This window comes from Castor canadensis, chromosome 4, assembly GCF_047511655.1.
Source record: "Castor canadensis chromosome 4, mCasCan1.hap1v2, whole genome shotgun sequence".
NCBI lineage: Eukaryota > Metazoa > Chordata > Mammalia > Rodentia > Castoridae > Castor > Castor canadensis.
Window position 1 is genome coordinate 134,399,659 of NC_133389.1, and position 17,480 is coordinate 134,417,138.

The window sequence follows — 17,480 nt, forward strand, 5'->3', positions numbered from 1 at the left end:
AGAAATGGTCTCTAAATTGAAGAGACCACTCACAGAGTAGGAGAAAATATTTGCCAGCTAAACAGTAGACAAAGGACTGAAAACCAGAATACATAGGGAACTCAAAAAACTAAACTCTCCCAAAATTAATGAACCAATAAAGAAACGGGCAAGTGAACTAAACAGAACTTTCTCAAAAGAAGTAATTCAAATGACCAAAAAAGCACATGAAAAAAATACTCACCATCTCTAGCCATAAAAGAAATGCAAATTAAAACCACACTAAGATTCTACCTCACCCCTGTTAGAATAGCCATCATTAGAAACACAACCAACAATAGGTGTTGGTGAGGATGTGGGGAAAAAGGAACCCTCTTACACTGCTGGTGGGAATGCAAACTAGTACACCACTCTGGAAAAAAATTTGGAGGCTTCTTAAAAATCTAAACATAGATCTGCCATATGATCCAACAATACCACTCTTGGGGATATACCCAAAATAATGTGACACAGGTTACTCCAGAGGCACTTGCACACCATGTTTATTGCAGCAGTAGTCACAATAGCCAAGTTATGGAAACAGCCATGATGCCCCACTACCGATGAATGGATTAAGAAAATGTGGTATCTATACACAATGGAATTTTATGCAGCCATGAAGAAGAATGAAATCTTATCATTTGCAGATAAATGGATGGAACTGGAGAACATCATCCTGAGCAAGGTTAGCCAGGCCCAGAAGACCAAAAATCATATGTTCTCCCTCATATGCGGACATTAGATCAAGGGCAAACACAACAAGGGGATTGGACTATGATCACATGATGAGGCAAGAGCACACAAGGGAGGTATGAGGATAGGCAATAAACCCAAAAAAAAAAAAACATGATAGTATTTGATGTCCTCAATTCAAAGGAACTAATGCAGAAACTATAAAGCGACAGAGGCCAATAGGAGAAGGGGACCGGGAACTAGAGAAAAGGTTAGTTCGAGAAGAATTAATTTAGAAGGTAACACACATATACAAGAAAGCAATGATGGTCAACTCCCTGTATGGCTATCCTTATCTCAACTAGCAAAAATCCTTGGTCCTTCCTAGTATTGCTTATACTCTCTCTTCAACAAAGTTAGAGATAAGGACAAAATAGTTTCTACCTGGTAGCAAGGGGGTAGGGGGGCAGAGGGAGGGGGAGGGGGGAAGGGAGGGGATGAGGGAAGGGGGGATAAAAGACCCAAACATTGTATGCACATATGAATAAAAAAAATAAAAAATAAATAATTAAATCATTAAAAAAAAAGGACCCAGGAATCTGTGGAAGGGAAACTGGAAATTAGAACCTCAATTTGTAAAACATCATAAAATTTTAGGCTTTGACATAAAGAAGCACAAAGAAAAAAACCAGAGAAATAAGAAAAGACTTGATAATTATTTTGTTAGGGAAGATAAGAAGTAGAGAGTCATAAAAACTGAGAGTTGGAGTCTAAATGACAAGAGTAATGATTAGGCATATAGGAAGTGGCTTATACATTCTTTAGTAGCTATCAACCAAGATTCTCAAAGGAGCCAGCCTAAACTGTTCCTCTAAGCAGTATTTCTTTTCTTTTAATTCATTTATTCACATGTGCATACATTGTTTGGATCATTTCTCCACCCTGTCCCCTTCCCCCATCCTCTCTGCCCCTTTTCTTAAATAACAATTTACTGAGGGAAAATTTGCTGCAGTCTTTGAAATGTTTATCAATATGTAGCATAAAGAAAGCTCACTGTCAATTAAGAAAACCCCAATTGTTATATCTTTGTCTTGGACACTACACTTAGCAAGAACATAAACCTTATGTGAAGTCCCACTTATTAACCTGCGTATGTATATGTTTGTCTGTGTATGTGTCTGTGACACTATTAAATCTCACAAGGCATTAGCATTTCAAGGGACAAAGTTTGAAGGAATATGCACACATATGCTTTGGAATTGACTATCATAGAATAGTAGGTATTATAATAAATCTATTTGGATAAATTAGTAACAAATATCAGGAGGTCATCGGGTAGGCATGTGTACAATGGGAAAAAATGTAAAATGTTATGTAAGATAAAATTGAGATCATCAAATGTGAATGTAGGAATCCCTTAACAGGAAGTGTCACTGAGATTAGAAGAGGTGTTTTTGCAAGGGACTGAAGAAATTAATGAGAAGGAATGGAAGCAGCTGACAGGGTCTACATTTTAACAACCAATGAACGGAAGAGAAATTGAAATGTAACTTGATGGAAACCCCAGAAACATCACCCCAGGGACTCCTATGGCCACTTTCTGCTCAGATTTAGACTCATTATTCTAAGGTAGCCTTAAATGGCTCAATGTTTACAGATGTAGGTAGAATTCCTCAAAACAATACAGTACTTGGCAAAACCATGAGTTTTCTGAGTATATAGCACATTCATCTCACCTAAGAAACAACAGGCATTTTGATGTTTGGCAAATGAGGAGAGGAAGAGAGAAAACAGCAGGAAACGGGAAGGAGCAATATCATCTTGTTACCTAGACACGTAAGTGGGGGAAGAAAGAGAAACTTAAATTGAAACTAGGGGCCTTCACCAGTTCAGTGTCAACATAGCTTCCATGAAATGGAGGAGGGAGGCTCAATTGCGAACTGAGTTAATAGAGAGAGGGGGAGACGATTTCCTGGTAAGTAGGAACACCATGGATAGCTATCTTAAACAAACGAAAATGCCTTTTTTTTTTTTTACAAATACATAAAACAGGAAGGCAAACAGGTCCCATCTGGAGGGTTGGTACCAGTGGGTGGGAGAAGGATATAAAGATGGGATGTAGGAGGGTGAATATGGTAGAAATATTATGTACACATGTTTGTAACTGGAAAAACGAGACCTATTGAAACTATTCCAGGAATGGGAGGAGACAGGTTAAGGAGAATGACAGAGAGGGTGAATGCAACTATGATATATTACAAGAAATATTGTGTGTCACAATGTACTCCCAATACAACAATAATAAAAATAAAGTATAAAAGTAATTTTAAAACAAAGATACCACACAAAAAGCTGTCCTGATTAGACACACTTATCTACATTATTTAATATTAGCAGCCTAATCTCCAGCTCAATTTATCTAAAAGCTGGTACATTAGAATCAATAACAATTTTTATAAAATGTTTAGCTTAGTGATCATTTGGCACAGCTGTTAACTCCCAGAGAATGGACAGAAAGTATTTTCCATTTTTTAAAATTAGCACCAGTTTGGGATGGTTTATTATTATTAAAGCAAGCACCATGAACTCATGGGTCTACCCTAGGAATGGATGCATTTTAAGCAAATTGTAGCTTTGCTACTCTGTACCACCTCAACTGTATTGCTTTTAGGAAAGATTTCTAAATATTTGATTCTTAAAGAGAAGATAGCATTCTAAGGGCATTATATTGTTTAACAGAATGTGAGATTTGTTTTCTCTTTAGAAACTAAACTCTTAGTATGATACTTAAGAAAATTTACAATAAAGTAAAATATTTTATCACAAAACACAGAAACTTTATGGTACCCAAAAATAGCCTCAAGTACATTAATTATTTGTGGTTTTGTTTGTTTTCTTTTTTTTTTTTTGAGACGGCATGTTGCTATCTAGCCCATGCTGGCCTCAAACTGACAATTCTCCTGCCTCAGCCTCTCAAGTGCTGGGATTATAGGCATATACTACGAGGCCTGTCTCCTAAAGATATTCCTGTCTTTTGTTTTTCTTTCTTTTTGTGCTGAGGACAGAATCCAGGGCACTACACATGCTAAGCAAGCACTCTACCACTGAGCTACATCCCTGCCTCTTCAAGTACATCAGATTTTAAAAAGTGAAATTTCAACATTTTGGATATTAATGTTATAAAGCATTGCTTTCCATAAATTTAATCTATATTGAATAATTAATCTATATTAAATAATATTATTTAATATAGACTAATAAGATGGCTACTGTCAAATTATATTTTAATAATTTCCATTAATTATATCTAGTCCTAGTCTTGCACAACCTAGTAGGCACATCCTTCAGAATCTCAAGGGTCTTTCTTCTTCCTAGGAAAATGTTGTTTATATTATGACAGCAACAAATCTCTTCTGTTTAGAAATGCTTTCAAAGCAACTGGCTTAACTATCTTTCTTCTCCCTCTTCTTTCTTTATTTCTGCTGGAGTCAGAACTATCTGTCCTAAAGTTCTTGAAAGTGAATCATATATAACATGTCAGACTTAGTTTGTATTGTCATCTCAGTAAATTATGTGACAATGATAATTTAATTTGGCTCAGGTTTTGTCCTCTCTCTATCTTGGAAGAGAACATTTTCATGGAAATCATAAACATTAAATAATTCTGAGTAGCTTCATTTCCTGGGCTAGAAAGAATGGGCCACACCTCAAAGAAGAATCACATGGCTGGTGTTACACATGTATTACCTGTTATTAAGATAAAATCTGTAATAGCAAATGCACTTAATCTATTTTTACCTGATGGCATTGCTTTTAATATCCCTTCCTTTAACTTCCTGTGTCCCTTTGAGCTTCAGTTTCTTCACTTATGAAATGGGGAACCATATGGTTTCCTTTCTACTTTACAAGGACAGTGCACAAACAAATAGTGTAACTCATGTACAAAAATTAAAAATTAAAGCTATTGATATGGGACTACACAACTGTAAGCTATCATCATTTTAATCATTATTCCAGATGGCATTAATTGTAGACTTTGAACTGTCTACTTTTCACTAAGTGTTAATTTAAGAAAATAATTTTTTTAAATCTTTTCAGGATGAAATGCAGAAAAGGCTCAAGGTCTAGGTAAAATGCTGCCAAATTTGTGTATACGGTGACACCTAGGTGTGAGAATCCACACATAACTTCCATCTGTTATTTCTTAATTTACCCTCAGCTGTTTCAATAATGTGACATTTTTCCTTGTTTCTCAATCTTTTCAAAATATTTCTTCTTCCTTTTTTAAACTCACACCATCACAGTTATGTAATATAACATTAACTATTCTCCTAGCTAGGCAACTTTGTTTGCCTGGCTTCTCTGAGAGAAGAACGTTAACTACGGAAAAATTTCTTAGGTCCAACTATCTTCCAGATAATATAAATAAGAAAAGAAATAATTAAATGAAGAAAAAAGACTAGCTGAAGGAAAGAGAATTTTGGAAAATTAAGAAAGTACATTTGGAAAAAATTTAGAGGAAAATAGTGTTTCTTTGAAGTACTATTCTCTGAGAATATTAACATGCATTATGCAGAAATAAAATACAATTTGAGAAGTATTAAAGTAAATAAACTTAAGTTTTGCTGTAAATTTTTAATATGCTTTGTAAATCCCTTAGAGGGGAACAAATGACAAGTAGAATTAACAAAATTGATTTGATATTTTTGTTCGGAATATCTCAGGAATGAAATGGTGTCCTATGACAAAATGGGATTTTGGAAATGCTGAACTCAAGACTTAATAGGATTTGTCAGTTGTAGAATCAGATCACATGGGTGACAGTGCATATTTACAAAATACATTCAGTGCAACCTTGACTCTCAAGCCCAAAGCAGACTTTCAGACACACATCACTCCATCCACAGATGCTGTACTCCTGAGCTTTCTCAAACACTTCATGCACTTTCCTGAACCTATAGTTTTGCTCATGCTCTTCTGGATGTACTTTCCTTCTTCTATTTGCCGTCAGAATCCTACTTAACCCCCAAAGGTCACCTTCAAGTGTTCTAATGTCTTCCACCATTGCATTTCCTATGTGCTTCTCTTTAGGACCGAAGCTGTCAAACTTGACTATACACTAGGAAACTAGGGAGTTTAAGAAAGCACTAATTCCTGAGTCTCATCCAGAATGTTGATTTGGTAGTTCTGAAATACCACCTGGGTATGGGATTTCAAAAAATTCCCCAGTTATTGCAAGACACAGCCAATTTGTAGAGAACCATTGCATTGGAGCTCATGATAGTATGTTTCAGTTCTTTGTAGACCTGTGCCCTAAAAAAAGTGTTTAAGACATTTTAAGAGGAGAAATTAAACCCTCTCCATAGTCATAATCATAGGTCTCCTGAACCAAGAGAGATTTTCTTAATGAAAAAAATGTGGCTTATATTTCCAATAATGATACTGATGTTATTAAAGAGTTTCCAGATTAGTCTGATTAGTCTGCTCTTCTATTCCTATTATATATTAATTATATCATTAAGGAAAACAGGTTCAAAATCTAGTTATGAATCAGCATAAACATGGAGAGTTTGTAGAAATTTATCAAATCTTTTTGCCCCCAGACCTAATGAGTCAGGATCTACAAGATTAGGGCTACAGAAGCTTGTTGTGTAAACTGCAATGCTAACGTCAATACTAAACAGATTGATTTTGTGAATCACTGATTCAAAAGAGAGGCTACATAATTTGTAGCTTTCACAAACACATTTACACATGGTAGTGGTGTTTGGGAAAGTTCAGCAACAAAAAACATCAGAAATATATGCCATAAAGAAAAAAATAATGCTTAAAAGATAATAAACCTCAATCCCATGAGACTATGCATTATGGATGTGACTCAAATGTAACTTAAATGCATACAGGAAAGCTTTACTTTACTATTATTACTTTCAATTCTTCCTTTCCATGTTGTAGTATTAGTAGAGTTAGAATTGAATTCCCCAAAATTATATATTTAATTATATTCAGTTACTATCAGAATACCTAATTTCCTCAAGTGTGCTAGCATGACACTTGGTGAAAACCAATTATCCAAAAGGAACTGGAGAATGTGGGCAGCCATTGTCAGCACACATTTTAGGAAATCATGTAAGACTATTTTTAACTTTTAACTTATTAAAACATTTTAACCAGGAATTTCAGGCATGCTATAACGCTGGAGTCAGGTGAGCCACATTTGACCCAAGGTCACATGACAGCCATCTGGAACTCTCTACTCTGTTAATATTTTCCCTTATCCTCAACTGGTCACTCAAACCACTTTACAACATGAAAGATTCAAATTAGGAACCATCTTTTCAATAGACAAACTAACAAAAAGAATAATCATAAAAAGCCTAAGAGTTTTCAGAGCAGATGCACTGCACCAACTGACCCAATTGTATGTGCTTCCCTTTATCTGTGCCCTGTGGTATATGGACTCTAGGCTCAGTCTGAAAAGACTGTAGGATCTGTCATGTGACTTTTTGCTTTTCCCAAGGTGCTAATAGCAACTTGATTCAATAAGATTCAATCAGAACTTTGAAGAAAGTGTTTCTACTTCTCCTTCCTATAATTATTGTGAGACCCTGTCCAGGTTAGCCTGCTGAACAATTGTGAGACACAGGTAAGAACGACAAGACGTGGAACCAAGGACCTCCTATGCCACCCAATCCTTAGAAAACCCACCATCTGGCCATAGATACATGAGAAAGTCCCACTGAGATAAACCAAGCCTTGCACAGATCAGCAGAACCATTCAGCCTACCCATACACTTGTGTCATTTTTAGCCATTATATTTTAGGAATCTTCATAAATAGTAATAACTGATACAATTGCCTTCAGCGTTTGAAGAGCTGTCCTATGAAAGAGAAAGTTTAGCATCTCTTGTTTCAGTTCCACTAAGAGAAAAAAAGTTTTATTGACAGTAAAACAGATTTCAATTTGAGAAAGCATTTTCTAACAAGCCATAGTTGTTCAAAGGTGGAATGAACTATAGACACTGAATTCCTTGATATTACAATAATTCAAGCTGAGATTGATGCAAATGTTTTATTCATTCAAAAATTATATATTATCTATTCCTTTAATGTGACCTAAGAAAATAAATTATTTACGCTAGTTTTTATCATGTTAAGGATCACTAACTAGCAGTCTGCAGCAAGATTTTGTTTAGTCTTCCAGTGTTTTTAAAATATGAAAGGGCTGGAGGTGTGGCTGAAGTGGTAGATCTCCAGCTTAGAAAGCATGAATTCCTGAGTTCATCGCTCAGTTCAGCAAAAAAAGAGAGAAAAAGAAAGGCAGAGAGGGAGAGAGGAAGGGAAAAGAGGAGAGGGAAGGAGAGAACAAATGCCTTTAATTTCTGATCACCACTGATCTCCCACAAATCCTACTTAAAATACTTACAATATTGAGCTGAACCCCTCAGGCATTTAAGTTTGAAGCCTTGAGTAAATACATATTTACGATACACATTCTCCTAAAAGTTATGAGAAAAAAAACTACAAATTCAATGGTGGTTCTAGCCTCAGGCATCTTAGTTTTCACAGAGCTTATATCTAGAAACAAGAACCAAATAGCAGATGCATTATAATAGATATAAGCATTTATTTATTGATTAGAGATGTCTAACAAGCAAGTGGTCCCAGCTTGTCTCATGTCCCTACTTTCATCCAAATTTTGATTTAATTTAAATCAAGTTTTTAATTTAAAAATCAAATCAATTTTTAATTTAAGAGTGACTTGACATAGTGGGATTTTCTTTTCCTTCTTCAATTAGGACTCACACAATTGCCACTACACAGCCCTACTGGTTTTCATTACTATGGATCTTTAATCAATTTGTTCCAAACTCTTTGATCCTTAAAACAGTCAAATTAAATATTAGTATTTCTAAAGTTAAAGTGATTTTCATAGTAAAAGTCCATAACTCTCCATGCCTATAAACGGTTAGTTAATAAGTATATAATACTTAAATGTCTGTTTTAAAAGCTCTGCTAAAAATCCCATCCTAAAATATCAAAATCCAAAGTCACCAAAATACTAAAAGTGGACACCAGTTTGGCTCAGAACAAATGCTTCTCCACAACAAAAAGTATGGCTTTGATTGAGTAGGCGCGGGTGCTGGCCTCTGGCAGTGTTATCATCATCTACCCCTTCAAATGCACTGTGACTTGTGCCACCCACTTCCAGCAGCTCCAATTCAGGAAATGTTGGATTTTCCTCAATTAGAGCTCATGTCCAAGTGGTTGTAATCACATACATAAATAAACTGAAGCTTTCCCATGAGAACAAACTGTCAAAACTTTGTTATGCCCAGGCACAGAACTAAAGAGTCTGGGTTTATAAATACTGCAGACTTCTTTAAAGTTATTCTGTCTCTACAACCTACAGTTCATCTTTTAAGTGAGTATCCACCAGTATGACCTTTTTTCCTTGCCTTTTATTTAAACACTGTGTAAAAGGCCAATTGTTACAAATATAAAGGTTGCCAGATAACATAAAATCATTAAATAGATTATTTTACTATATAATCTTGATTTTCCTCATTTCAAACATTGCATCTCTTTGAAAAAGTCATTTTTAAGTTTTACCAATGCCTAAGATAAACATAAATATCACTAAGCTGTCTAGTTTAGAAAACAAGATGTGTGTGACTCTAAGTGACAATTTCCCAGGCTTTAATCTGTTCCCTTCTGCTAGCTCCTTACCAAAAATTATTACTTGTAGATTTCAGACCTCCTCGTGGAGTTGTCCTGATCACTGTGTGCATATAATGTGCCTGTGAATGTACTAAGTCTTTAATGTTAGTATTAGTGTGACCACCTTCTACTGTTGATGACAATGATGGCAAGTTTATTGGAGGAAATTTAAACTTGTGCTGATTGGATGAAATAATTTCAACAAGAGTAAATCACTTACAGCCGGACATAAAAATACATAGCAAATTATAGTCTATCAATTTATGATGATCTTTTGAAAATTAAAGCTACTTCTATTATGATTAGGAAAATAAATAGGCACAATAATGTCCGATAATGTTTTTCACCATAAAATTACCTGCCCTATATTCAAACATGCTTGTTTTTGCTTTGATGTTTTTTATATGTGTATAATTTATTATGTTCAGGTTGTTTTGCTTTGATCTTTACAATTTATTTTAAAGGTCATTTTTTTTCCCTTATTCTATATATACAATAACCTTTGACCAGCAGCAATAACACCTGGAACTAGACACAAAAATACTAGCTTTTAGTAAGCATGTCATTATAAAAATATTTTCTCTGTTAATGAGTATCATGTCCTACAGTGTCATACGCTTTCAATTAATTTCACTATGTCTATTTTCTACAAGTATTTTCCATTTTAACAGCAAGAGGAATAACATGATTTTTTTTCCTTTCAATTAACCATCATTTGCATAAAAATCATCAATCGCACTCTTTAAAACCTCTAAACTAAATTTCACCCTTGTGATAAATTCGTTCTTGCTCTCTCTCTCTCATAACCGCTTTGATCTTATAGCCAAAATACTCGTAAGCAATTTTATAAATATAGAATTATATTGTATTTCAGATTTGATTAACATAGAGGTTTTTCCTATGAGGAAACATTGAATAAAAAAAGATGGAGTATTATATAATTATACTATTTCATCAACTCATACTTAATTTTTTCTATGTACTTTTTTCCACTTTAATGGCTTTGCACTAAATTGTATTTTGTCTAAATTATCTATTTCTGGTGAGAGGAATGTGTTAAAATGAGGCTTAACTCAAAAAATATTATAAATATTTAAGCATTTATTAATCAAAAAACCTAGTAGTGTATTGCAATTTTAAGTTTTGAAGTGACTTGTGTTTTATATTATTTGTTCATGTTTTTTAATTCTTCCAAAAGCACTGCAGGAAAAGGACCCGAAACATCTAAGTAATTGATTTTTATCTGGATACTTAACTAAGAAAACTACTGTAAATTGGTAATGTCAGTCACGTGCTTAAATACTTTACTGTGTGAAAATCTGAAATGCAGCACAATTTCTGCATATTTGCAACTTCTCGCTTAGTTTGACTCTAATGTTTATACACTGAGCTAAAATATGGGAATAATCATAAATGATTAAACTAAAAAAGGTTAATGATCCTAATGAATATACAACATTTCTTATGATATTCCTGTATAAAACATAAATCCCAAATGTTGAATTTAGAATTTAGACACAGCAATAGGCTACTAACCATCTTCATGAGGTCACAGAGAAAAATAGGATCTTTTTCTAGATTTTCTTATTCTACCCTACTGCTTTCTACATTTCTATGTGAAGGGAATATGTCTGCCAAAAACACACTCAGAATTCCACTGTTAACAGATACTTGTAAAAATAAAACTTTTGAAAACACATAAAGAGAAGAAACAGCATGTTCTAAATGCTATGAAGATCCCAACACAATTTTCATTACTCTTGAGCCGTGACAGCATTGCACTCAGTGTCTCATACCCTGGATGAATAGACCAGTCCTTAATTCTAGGGCTAATGAAGAACTATTTGCATAGTTTGATTTTGTTTGTGACTTTTTAGTGGTACTCCTAATGGAAAATCACCATAAACACAATTTAACTACTTTTCAACTCTGAAAGAGGTTCAAAAGATTGTTGCTTCCAAAGAATATCACATAATCCATAAGAATAATTTCAATTTATTTTTAAATTCATTATTTTCACTACCTATATCTAGAATTTAAAGCAACAAATGGAAAAGGATGCACTTAATAGATTTTGACAAAATAAAGATCTTAAAGTAGAAGATCAAAATAGCCAAATATCAGAATTAAACTCTTCATGGCAATGAAATTCAGATAATAAATATTTTCACAGCTGCAAATTATTCAGTAGAAACAGATTTTTCTTGGCATCACAATCTAAGGTTGACATCATATGGGAATACAGAAAGTTTCTAAAGAATATAAGATTGCAATGAGATAAAAATGTCTTCATCAATGGTTTTACTGAAGTTACACAAAGGTCCTTCATTTGAATGTGTTATATAGTATTAAAACATAAATTATGACTCATTCTATAAGTGATAAATGATTATAATTATCAAAAATAAAGTTCCCTTGCAATATAAAAATAAGAATTCTTCAAAGACTAAAGTTGTTCCTATGCAAGGTATCTAATATTAAGTATTTATTTATATCTTGGACTTCAAGGATCTGTGTAATTTTATTTTATAAGTGCTGAGGGACAAAAATCACTGTTGCTGGCAATAAATATATTAATATAAATTTGTGCAGTGATGTTTTCTTCCTAGGAAATTATAAAGCATAAAGTATTTCTCTTGAGTAAAAGGAGAATCATCTTTTCTCTACACTAGACTCGCCTGTAAGAGCATTTGCAGGCAGAACCACAAAATGCGTTCAGGAGACATCATTTGTAAATAAATGCTCAGAGCTGAACAATCTCATTGACCCCAAAGTCTATATGATATTAGTGAAAGAAATAATATAAACTCCTATCTTGGCCATTAAAGAAACTTTGCCTTTGTTATTTGCCTCACAGATAAAGTGTGAACATATATATCTAAAATGTCCAAGGAAAACTTACTAAAAATGGATTTGGTAACCTAACTAACTATATAAGATGATGTGAATCTTTCTGAAAGAGGCCCAGATATTCTTAGAAATAGAATCTAAATAATGTCAGATTCCTCCCAGACTTCTTGGTATTTTATCCAGCCATGGATTTCAATGAGCACATCTACTCCAAAACTCTGAGCTAACTTGTTTCATTTGATGAATGATTTTTAGTTTCTGAAATTTAGAGAAAATATGCAGATGGAGAAATTGATCTTGATTCAGTTTCAAAAATTAAAAAAATTCCTGATCTTTTCTTTTTTTTAGGTATCAGAATTAGTCATTAGTGAGATTTGTCCTCTCCAAGGACATTATTATATCCTTTTTGGCACCCATCCTCTGACTGAACCATACTTACTTAGGCAAAAATAGATGATATATCTAGTGGACTCCAAGACTATCAGAGAATACCAGGTGAGTTGAGTTAAAGCTATCAATTCAATTACATGAGAAATTAGCCTATATAAAGAAAATTGGAATTGTGTCAAAAGTCAGATATTTCAATACAAGTTCCTAGATTGATCTGTATTAGTTTCTGAAATTTTAAATGAATGACTTATCACAACCAAGATATTATTTTCACAAATTTTCTATTAAATTTATAACTAGTCCCACTAGCACATATGAAACAGATATGCTTACCAAATGGATTAAGAAACACTAAGTATGCAAGGCCCTTAGGATGTGGAGTGTAGACAAGAACAAAATAAGGAAAAGTCTGGTATATGAGTCTCTGACCAGAAAAGTCAGGCCTGAAAAAGATGACTCAATGCTTCAGAGAAGGGCATGGGATAAGGGCGTAAATGCCAAAGACAGTCTTAACCTACTTTCTAGTTTGCCTAAAAGTACAAATAGTTATCAAGAAATTGATGTTGTATTTTACTGAAAATCAGTCCCAATTTTTCTCTGAGGAATTATGGCTATACCCGCCACCTCTCTTTCTCCCATCACAGTCATACCATGGCAAAAGCAATGTCAATTGTGCACATGGCAGTTGACCAATAAATCTAACTCCCACATGTAGCCTAAATCTGTTTTCATCAGAGATCCATTTCTACATTTGCTTCAATCAATTCCCTGGGAGAGAGTAGGACCTCTTTGGTAGCTACATTTTCTCTTCTAGATCACCAAGATCATGAAACAATCATTTGAATTTACCAAATCTTATTTTAATTTTATCAAATTTCTTTTACAAAGAATTCATTCTTTGTATTTTTAAAAAAATGGAAAGGTCATGAGGCTGTTACCCACCAGCAAATAGCACCTAAGCATATAATTTATCAGGAGTAGGCATGAAAACCATCTTCTTGATCTCAAAAAACTCCCCATTGCACAAGAAATAATGGCAAGATGAACCTGGCTTTATCCAACACCACCACACCTTCTCAAAGTGCAGTGAGTGCCCTATATGAGTGGTGCCTCAATAGGGTTGAATTTGGAATCATGGGTGTAATTCTCATGCCTTTTTAAAAGTCACAAAGACACTAGGGTGACAGTAGAGATTAATTACATAGTATTGGGAGAACTTTTGAGGAGTTATAATAGGAGTATATACATTTTGGGGATCATATTGAATTTTTGATTATTTATCACTATTGCTACATAACGTGCAAATGCATACTTGAGAGGATGAACATTATGATCATAAATCCATACATACAAATTTAAATATAATTTTTATTCAAAAGAAAATTTTAACAAATTTGCACTAGCACTGTGTTTTTGAGCATTACAAAAATATATTTATATTAATAAAACTATAGTAATGTTTAATGAGTAAAGAAAATGGCCACCTTTTATATAATTACACTCTTCAAGGACCCTCTTATTTATTATGTAGCAATGACAGAATGACAGGGGTTCCATCCATAAACTTCTATTATTCTGTATTTAATTCTAGATCAACAACCAGTGGCTACAACTTGACTTTTGGTATTTTGCTATTGCTAACATATAGTAACTTTATATGTTTAGAATATGATTTTGAAGTAAGCATAAAATTGATATATAGTTAACTTCTATTTTCAAAAAAGCCTTATGTTTTAAGAATTAAAAAGTATTTGTTTTAACTTTCTAGCAACTTTAAAATTATCTGTTCTCAGTTCTAAATCTTAAAGTACATAAGATAACTAAAGAATCAAGAGTTAAAGAGCCAATGGAGAAATTGCTATTCCCTCAGAGAAAGAGTGACCTTTCCCCCAAAGTTAGCCTTAGCTCAATCCATTTTACTCTGTCTACATTTCACTAGCCATAGATCTCACCACAGTGTACATTTTTTCCTTTCACCTATTGTTTTCCTAACTACTGGTCTGATATCCCAGAACTATAAAATGTGTACTCTAGTGCAATAGCTATCAAGTTCAAACGTATCTTGTGACACATTACTTCAGAAAGAGGTAGCATTTACAGCACTAAAACACTGCCCTGGAGTGTAATCAGTTGAAAGAACCAAGCACAGTATTTCCCATTTAGAGGGCTGTTGCACAGCCCTCTGAAACAGTGAGGGATTGCATAATATTTCAAAAGTTTTCCAGTGCTATGTCATTCACGTACTTGAATAGTTAAGATGTTTTGAAAATATATTTTGAGGAATTGATAAGAGCTGGTATAAAGAGTTTCAGAAAACAGAAAATAAAAATACTTCTTCAGTATGCACATAGTTAAACTTTAGGCACACTCTTAATTGCTCTGCTGTAGTTCAGAGTCAGAATCCCCAAGTTAAGGAAGGAGAGAAATTATTGTCACTGACAGCCCTAGAGCCACCTGGGATCCAGCATTACTTACCTAAAGATGGGTCTTTGGAGATGTTTCTTCCTGATTGTGACATGGTCATCCATTTAAAGGTGAACGTTTAACTTCTTCCTGGAAACCACTCCAGAAAATCCAGGGAGGATATGTGGAAGCTTATCCTGATCTATTGTGCTGCAAAGAGCCCCAAAGGAAAAAGTAGTTTCCTTTTTCTCTTTTTGGGTGCTGAGAGAAAACTTCCCTGCTCTCTGCCAGCTGAGCAATGTGTCCATAGAGGCCACATAAGACAGGCACGTCGGGGCACTCCCCCACAGAGCAGGGTGTGCAAAAACCACCAAAAGTCACGTTGACACAGGCAAGAGAAGTGCACAGGACCCTCGGAAACAAAGCAAAACAAACCGAAAACTTCGTACCCCTGTCACCCAGGTAGGAGCTCCTTAAGTTATTGCAGCCATGAGAGCTCTCTTTCCACATGCTGGTCAAGTTCGGAAAGGGTAAGTCCCTCCCTGTCTTTAAAACAGCCTGTTCTGAGGCTCAACTTTTTTTCTTCAAAATAAAAGTTGTACAGCTGGTTCAGCAGTCCCATGTGAGTACCCTCTGAAAGTTTGTCCTGTTAAAATAAGAACTGTATACAAATTAATGAAGAAAGATGGACTTGGTTTACACTGCTGGCTTTGCTTCAAGAGATTATAATTATTTTACAATCTTGCTTTCATTCGTGCTGGATGAAGTGTGGACAACTCATCATTTTTGGCACTCAGAACCTAATAACCTACACTTGGCTGAAGTGGAAGATGCCATTTCAACTGATAGAAGCCCGTGTGAAATCGGCCAGAGCTACAGAGGTTAGGAAAACAAAAATTGCTCAATTCTATTGGTGACATTGTAGCCAGAAGTCTGTACCAAAATATACCTTTCAACTATGAGGGAACACTGCCAAAATAAAAGAGAGAGAAACAAACACAGACATATACACACACCAAAAAAAAAAAAAATCCCCCAAACTGCCTGGGAGCTTAAAGTTTTATTTTATGATGGAATGCTAATTTATAAAAAACAAAAGGAAAAGCAAGCAAATCTAAAAGAGAGTTTTTTGAACAGTTGAAAACAAATGACATTTAATTGTTTTATTTAAAAGATTCAGACTTATACTGTAGGAACTTTTGTTCTAGTTACACAGACTGTGAATCCTTATGTTTTTACATATCTTATTTTGGAGACTTTTCTGAATCACTAACAAAGTTCTTCAATTAATAATAACGTCATGAGATTCCAGGCCAAAGGTTTGGTATGTGATAAAATTAACCATATGAACATATTAAAATATTTTAAAATGTACACGTAATGACGGGGAAAATGAGTAACACATGCCTTTAGTTGACTGATGCATAAAAATAAGGATCAAATGCCACAAAGGAGGAAATGACCTATAGACATTTGTAAATATTTCTAGAGAAGCAAAAATACCTTCACTTTCCTCATAGAGGAAAGATAAGGAAGGAGAGAAGATTATAAAGAAATCACTGATTTTATCAACAAGTTCTAATTCCATACTTCCATACTTGGAAATTTAATCAGTCTGAGAGAGCATTGAACTAAAAATAAAATAATTGGGTTCCAGTCCTAGTTCTACCATGAATCTGCTGGGCCATGGTGGGCAAATTTCTTGACCTGTCTGAGCCCCTATTTCCTCATTTGTAAAATAAAATTATAATACTAGTTGAATTCTATGGTTCCTTTCAAGCTTTAATGGCACCACCATGTTATATCCAAGTATAATTAGTTTGCGTCTTTCAAATAAACTGTCATAGAAGTTATGATGCCTGAAGCTCTAAAAATTATACATGTATACAATTACAAATAAATAAGTTATATATAAAAAGATAATTTTAAATTACATATGGTATATTTACATAGGGACATCTAAATCAGTGCTTCCATTATTATCAATAAGCATCCAATCATAAATTCACATGAGTTACATACAGTGGTTAAGTATGGAGACCACCCAGATCCAAATCTACGTTTATGACCATATGCTTTGACATTCTTTGTTATATAGGCAGGTACATAAGCAGTTACACTTTGTGGAGTTCTTCCGGAATTTTGTTATTTGTGGGTGGCATTCAATTTCTATAGTAATGGCTTAATTCTATTACTATCAATTCAACATCAATATTCCTCCCGAGGGATAATCCAAGAGAGTAATAATCCATAATGTTCAAAAATTAATTTTTTCTACTTTTGAACTAAAAATGCGACTTGACTTTCTCATGAACTTAATGAAAGATGCTCAATACAAATGGCAATAAACATGTAGGAAGGTAAATTTCAAAGGGCAAGCAAGTCAGTGTACCATTGAACCCAAAGCTCAAAGACTGTTATCACCT

At 34.1% G+C, this 17,480-nt stretch overlaps 1 protein-coding gene and 1 pseudogene across 4 annotated transcripts in view; one reads left to right on the forward strand and one right to left on the reverse strand.

Annotated features, from left to right (window-relative positions):
• Pde1a (phosphodiesterase 1A) overlaps positions 1-17,480 on the reverse strand; it is a 337,665-nt gene that overhangs the window by 224,429 nt on the left and 95,756 nt on the right. Inside the window, exon 1 of one of the 4 annotated variants that reach the window (XM_074071222.1) lies at positions 15,127-15,770. The exons of the other annotated variants lie outside the window; for them this stretch is intronic. Within the exon in view, the coding sequence (XP_073927323.1) occupies positions 15,127-15,179 (53 nt within the window). The 5' untranslated portion in view covers positions 15,180-15,770. Of the gene's footprint in view, positions 1-15,126; positions 15,771-17,480 lie in introns of those variants that run through there. 4 annotated transcript variants of the gene reach the window in all.
• LOC141422424 (melanoma inhibitory activity protein 2-like) overlaps positions 15,740-17,480 on the forward strand; it is an 84,307-nt pseudogene continuing 82,566 nt past the window's right edge.